Source organism: Mus pahari, unplaced genomic scaffold (assembly GCF_900095145.1).
Source record: "Mus pahari unplaced genomic scaffold, PAHARI_EIJ_v1.1 scaffold_6492_1, whole genome shotgun sequence".
Taxonomy (NCBI): Eukaryota; Metazoa; Chordata; class Mammalia; order Rodentia; family Muridae; genus Mus; species Mus pahari.
Window position 1 is genome coordinate 18598 of NW_018392321.1, and position 6007 is coordinate 24604.

The following is a 6007-nucleotide window of genomic DNA, read 5'->3' on the forward strand; positions in this document are numbered from 1 at the left end:
CCTGTATGGATTCTGTAGTGAACTTTAAGCTCTGAGTTCTGTGTAAAAGATTTCCCACATTCATTACATTTGTATGGTTTCTCTCCTGTGTGGATTCTGTAGTGAATTTGAAGCTTTGAGGATTGTGTAAAAGATTTTCCACATTCATTACATTTGTAAGGTTTCTCTCCTGTATGGATTCTGTAGTGAACTTTAAGCACTTTGTTCTGTTTAAAAGATTTACCACATTCATTGCATTTGTAAGGTTTCTCTCCTGTATGAATTCTGTAGTGAACTTTAAGCTCTGAATTCTGTGTAAAAGATATACCACATTCATTACATTTGTAAAGTTTCTCTCCTGTGTGGATTCTATAGTGAACTTTAAGCACTTTGTTCTGTGTAAAAGATTTGCCACATTCATTACATTTGTAAGGTTTTTCTCCTGTGTCGATTCTGTATTGAAATTGTAGTTTTGAAGACTGTGCAAATGATTTTCCACAATGATTAGATTTATGAGGTCTTTTTCCTGTACAGTTTTCATGGCAAAATTTTAGACTTGAGGAACAGGTAAAGAATTTTCCACATTCATTACATTTGTAAGGTGTCTCTTGCGTAGGAGTTCTATAATAAGCTTGAAGATTTGAGGACTGGATAAATGATTTCTCATACTTATTACATTTATTTGCTTTCTGTGCTTTCTCAAAGTTTAATGATTCATTTGAGACATCACTGTATGTATCATACAGATATCTCTTAGAATATTCATTAATCCATGGTCCAGTGTACCAACTATGAATTGAAGATTCACTTAAAATTGCATTCTTATTTTCATTTATATAAAGATTCTGTATGGTATGCTGTTGCGAAGAAGACTTGGAGCAGTGATTAGAGATCGCCATTTTTCTATGCTTGCTATAATGATATTCTGGAATAAATCTTACATGATTTTCACTTGGATTTGTTTTACAAATAGAATCTTGTAATAAGGCATTACCTTGATATGATATGTCTCTGTATTGATTGCTTTGGTAATACATCATTAAAGGATTCTTAATATAGCCTATATTAATATCAATTATTGTGTTAGAGTTTTTAAAATTACCTCCCACATTATATCTTCCATCATTCATTGCATTCATAGATTTGTTCATTTGTTGATCTACATCATAGAACTTGTCACTGAGTACATTTTTTTGCGGGAACTGCCATAAATTTTGAGAGAAGTATTCTTCACCTTGATGACATTCAGTAGCTTTTTCTCTGCTCCACAATCTCATTTGTTCATAAAGCACTGAACCACTGTTTAATCTCATGTTCTGTAATATATACATCAGGGAACACAATTTATTCACCCAAATATCACTTTGTAATGTTTGTGTATTTCTGTGTAAAACAGGGTTGTGCTTCAAATTTTGTGAATTGTTTACTAGAGAATCTTCCAGTTGTGAAAGTGAGAGTGAACCAGACTGACTTCTTTCAGGGGAAGTTAGGGCTTCTTGATAATTTTCAGAAATGAAAAAGAAGTGCTCTTCAAATTGATCATTTACATAATCATACATTTCATACTCTGTACTATCACATTTATATTCCCAGAACTTGTTTCGATATTGATCTGAAAGGCTACTACATCCATATCTTCGTGTTATTTTGTTCTGGAAGTAATCCTGTGTATGTCCTTTTGGGAATAGCTTCTTGGTATAATCACATGACAGAGCTGAAAATATTAAAAGCAAATCATTATATGACATTTTTGAGTTAGGTGAAAACAATATACATGCATAATGCATGAAACAGCACCATTGTGAAGATCGTACAAATTCAGTACAGAACTGCAGCAATTTTCCTACAAATGAACAATTTCATAAACATAATAGATATCAGATGATATTTCATAAAATATGATATTTTATAATATTATGAATGTTATAATTAATTATTCATTATAACATTATAAGTTGAAACAAATTGGTGGAACGACCACCCATTAGTTAAATAAAACTTCTTCCCTCTGTGAAACTGAATCTTCAATATGGAAACAAATCTTCTTTCAAATGACAAAATGACAAAAATGAGGACCTACAATACTTCTTTCAGGGCTGAATTCTAATGCAACATTAAACAATGGATTTAAAATCAGAGAGAATATTTATAAGGAAACCAGGAAAGATATATGATAACATCTTAAGTGCTCCAACACCCCATAAAGACATTTCCTCCATGGTGTTCATAGGAGTTTTATTTGTAAAAGCCACAAACTATAAACAACCTAGATGAAAACCTCATCTGAAGAATGGATAAAGAAAATGTGGTAAATCTATACAATGGAATACTGTTCAGATATGAAAAACAATGACTCATGAATTTTGCAGGCAAATGGATATACCTTGAGAATATCATCCTGTTTGAGATAACCCAGCCTCCAAACAAAATGCATGATATGTATACTCACTTACATATATATATTAGGCATAAAAAGTACCATATTATACTCCTAAGACCAAAAGATCCTTCAAATGAAAAAAATGTCCAACCAATGAGGCCTGAATTTCACTTAGAAGGAAGAATAAAATAGCATAATAGCCAGATAAAGAACAGGAATGGGGAGAGTCTGTGGGTTAGGGAGGGGAGTGTGGGTTTCAGGGTCAGGTTTAAAGAAGAACATGACAGAAGGACTGATGCTTTATGAAACTAAATGGAAATCTAAAATTGATGGTGGTCGGTGGTGGGGGATATCTCCAAGATGCGATGGATGCCAGAGATGAGGGAAAAATCAAAGAATCAATTGGGGTGACTGTGGGGAATTAAAGGCTGGTCTCCAGCCGAGCTGAGGTCTGAACCCCAGTGGTCATAATTCACCAACATGACACAGTAGGCGTTCCCTCATTCTCCTGGAACTCTGGCCCCTGCCTAAATAACTTGTCCCCACTGCCCCCACAAGAGAAGCATGTTCAGTATTTAAGTAGACAATGGACCAAGCTTCTGAATTTTAGGCTAAACTCCTCCCCAGTTAAATAGCAACAGTAAAGACCATAAGTGTTCAACTTCCACCTTGCTCTCTCACTCCTTTGTTCTCTTACCTCTCACTTCTCTCATTTCTCTCTCCTCGTCCCTTTCTCTTTGTATTCTCCTCTTCTCTCTCCTCTCTTCTCTCTTTTCTCTCTCTCTTCTCTCTCTCTCTCTCTCTCTCTCTCTCTCTCTCTCTCTCTCTCCTCTCTCTCCCCTCTCTCCCCCTTCTCTTTTTCTCCCTGCATTTCTATAATAAAGCTCTTAAACCACAGAGAGTCTCTGCTCCTTAAAGATGCTCTCCCTCTCATCAGTGTTGGGAACCTCTTCCCCCATCCCTGTCTCCTATATCCCCGGGGCTACAGGGTGTGGCCCTGGGCCCCCAGGTTGAGGGCTTCCCCTTCTCCATCCCCCTCCAAGTGGGCCAGAGGCTTAGATGCCCACTCAGGGCTGAGTGGAAGGCGTCTGGCAGTCCCCCCCAACCATGCCTATATCCACCTGCCCAGAGCCCAGGAACTCTTGCTGGATGTGGGCCTTCCCCCCACATTCTCCCCAAGCCCCCCTCTTTATTAGTTTTCAACAACTGGTTCAAAGAACTACCCAGTCACTCCCCCCTATGTAAAGAATTATATGCCATCTATCTAGCTCTAAAAGAAGTCAAGGGCCCCCTTAACCTCTGTTCAGATGGTGTATATTAACAGACTGTTAATTTGCTCCCCTGGTTATCAAGATCCTTCATCAAACTAGATGCCAACCCACTTTCCCCTCTACTCATACAGGTCTCCACCCTTCTACAGGAAAGAGACTCTCCCATCTACATCCAGCATGTCTGATGGCATAGTCCCCTGCCAGGTCCTATATCTGAGGGAAATACACTCACCGCATAGTCCCCTGCCAGGTCCTATATCTGAGGGAAATACACTCACTGACCAAACTGCCTCGACAGGGACATTCATGACCTCCACTGAACAAGCAGACCAAGTTCATTCACACACACACAAAAATATAAAGTGGCTTCAGGCCCGCTTCCCCCACATCCCTCTTGCTCAACTCCAGAGGATTATAAAGACATGTTCCTCTTGTACATCCCTCATTACCACCCCAGATTTACAGGTAATTGGCACCTACCCCTGAGGTCTTAAGTCCAATGCCTTATGGCAAATTGATGTCACCCATATTCCACAATTCAGTAGACAGAAACATGTTTTTGTCACCATAGATACATACATTTTATATGGGCTACAGCCCAAACAGGTGAAAACTCAAAGATTGATTCATCATATGCTCTTCACCTTTTGCCATCATGGGCATTCCTCAACAGATTAAAAACTGATAATGGCCCAGCCTTCACTAGTTCTCAATTCAAAACCTTCCGCACACACTGAGAAATTGCCCATCATACAGGAATTCCCCACAACCCTCAGGGATAAGGAATAATAGAAAGAACACATCAACCCTTAAAATCCCAACTCCTAAAACAAAGGCAACCACCTATCCCCCTAATGTACAATTAATGATGGCTCTAACTACCCTAAACATATTTAGCATCTACAAAAACTCCAAACATCCTGCTATCTCCCTCCATTGGCATACACCAAAATTAGCCCCCTTTTCCTCTATTCTCTTGACTATTTTTGTCATTCTTCATGCTAACTCTACTGCTGCCCAGACTCTCCTTAGCCTTTCTAACACCTAACATTGGAGACTTTATGCTAAGGAAACCTACAATGGACACAACAAAGTTATAGGGACCCTGGACTGTCCACTAGAAGGATGTCAAACCAGGATTGAGATAACCCTACACCCAGATTCCATCTCCACTATACCCAGCCCTTTTCTCTGCTTTCCTTACTGAAACACAGGTGTATGTCTCCAGAAGGTCTCCACATATGGAGGTTGCAGATACTGGAACTGCAGAATGGAATCCACCAGTCATGGTGACACAATGCTCACCAACCTTAAAACTCATTTTCAGCTTTCAATTGGTGATCCATGGGATGAAGGTTGTTGGAATGGAGTCATGGGTAAACTTTACCCCAATGGCTATGCCAAATACCCAGTTGCTGCCATGCACATCTTCTGTGAGCTTGTTCCTGCCTCCAAATCAGTCTTTACTCATGCTAACATTATCCAACTGGAAAATGAGTCTCAGAAGGAACTGCGAGCTACCCTTTCCAGGCTACAGTACATCCAATATGCAGCTGACTTCCTTTCCTTAACAACCCACCCCAACTCCTCTCAATGCGTTTTCTGTGCTCCTCTCTCCTGACCATTATTAGCAGCTGTTCCCATTAACATTTTCCTTCATGACCTCCATGGAACCCTACCCAAGAGGAAAGCACAGGACATTCCTCTCTTTGACCTACCTCGCCTCTTTGCCTTCTAGGACCCTTCTCAAAACCCCATCTTATATGTGTTCATGACATCACCATCACCAAGTCAGTATGTGTTAACCCTCCTGCCCTCCTCTGGTACAAAGTCACTACAAGTACCTGTATTAACACCCCTTTACAAGGCTCCTGCATCCCTGTGATAATTGTACCCCAGGTTTATCTCTACAAACCTGAAGAACATGCCTTGCAGATGGGAGAAAGCCGAAAGAAAAGAGAGCTCTTCATCCCTCTATTCATTGGACTAGGCCTTGCTGTCTCTCTGGATGCAACAGGAACTGCTGGAGCAGCCCTCATCCAAACACATCTGACCAGCGATTTCCAAGACAAGGTTGACCAGGCAATGTCTTCCACTACAGACAGCCTTGAGTCACTTAAATGCCAGATAACCTCCTTAGCAGGCATTGCTCTCCAAAACCAGAGAGCCCTGGACTTACTGACTGCTAAACAGAGAGAGACTTGCATTTTGCTGGGGGGAACATTTTTTTAACTTATTTTATTAGATATTTTCTTCATTTACATTTCAAATGCTATCCCAAATGTCCACTATACCCTCCTCCCACCCTGCTCCACTGCCCACCCACTCTCCCTTCTTGGCCCTGGCGTTCCCCTGTATGGGGCATATAAAGATTGCA

The 6007-nt window shown here is 40.1% G+C and overlaps 1 protein-coding gene across 1 annotated transcript in view; it reads right to left on the bottom strand.

The window, feature by feature from the left end:
* LOC110314941 (zinc finger protein 665-like) overlaps positions 1–6007 on the bottom strand; it is a 57171-nt gene that overhangs the window by 1352 nt on the left and 49812 nt on the right. Inside the window, 1 exon segment of the mRNA XM_029534670.1 lies at positions 1–502. Coding sequence (XP_029390530.1) covers positions 1–502 — 502 coding nt within the window.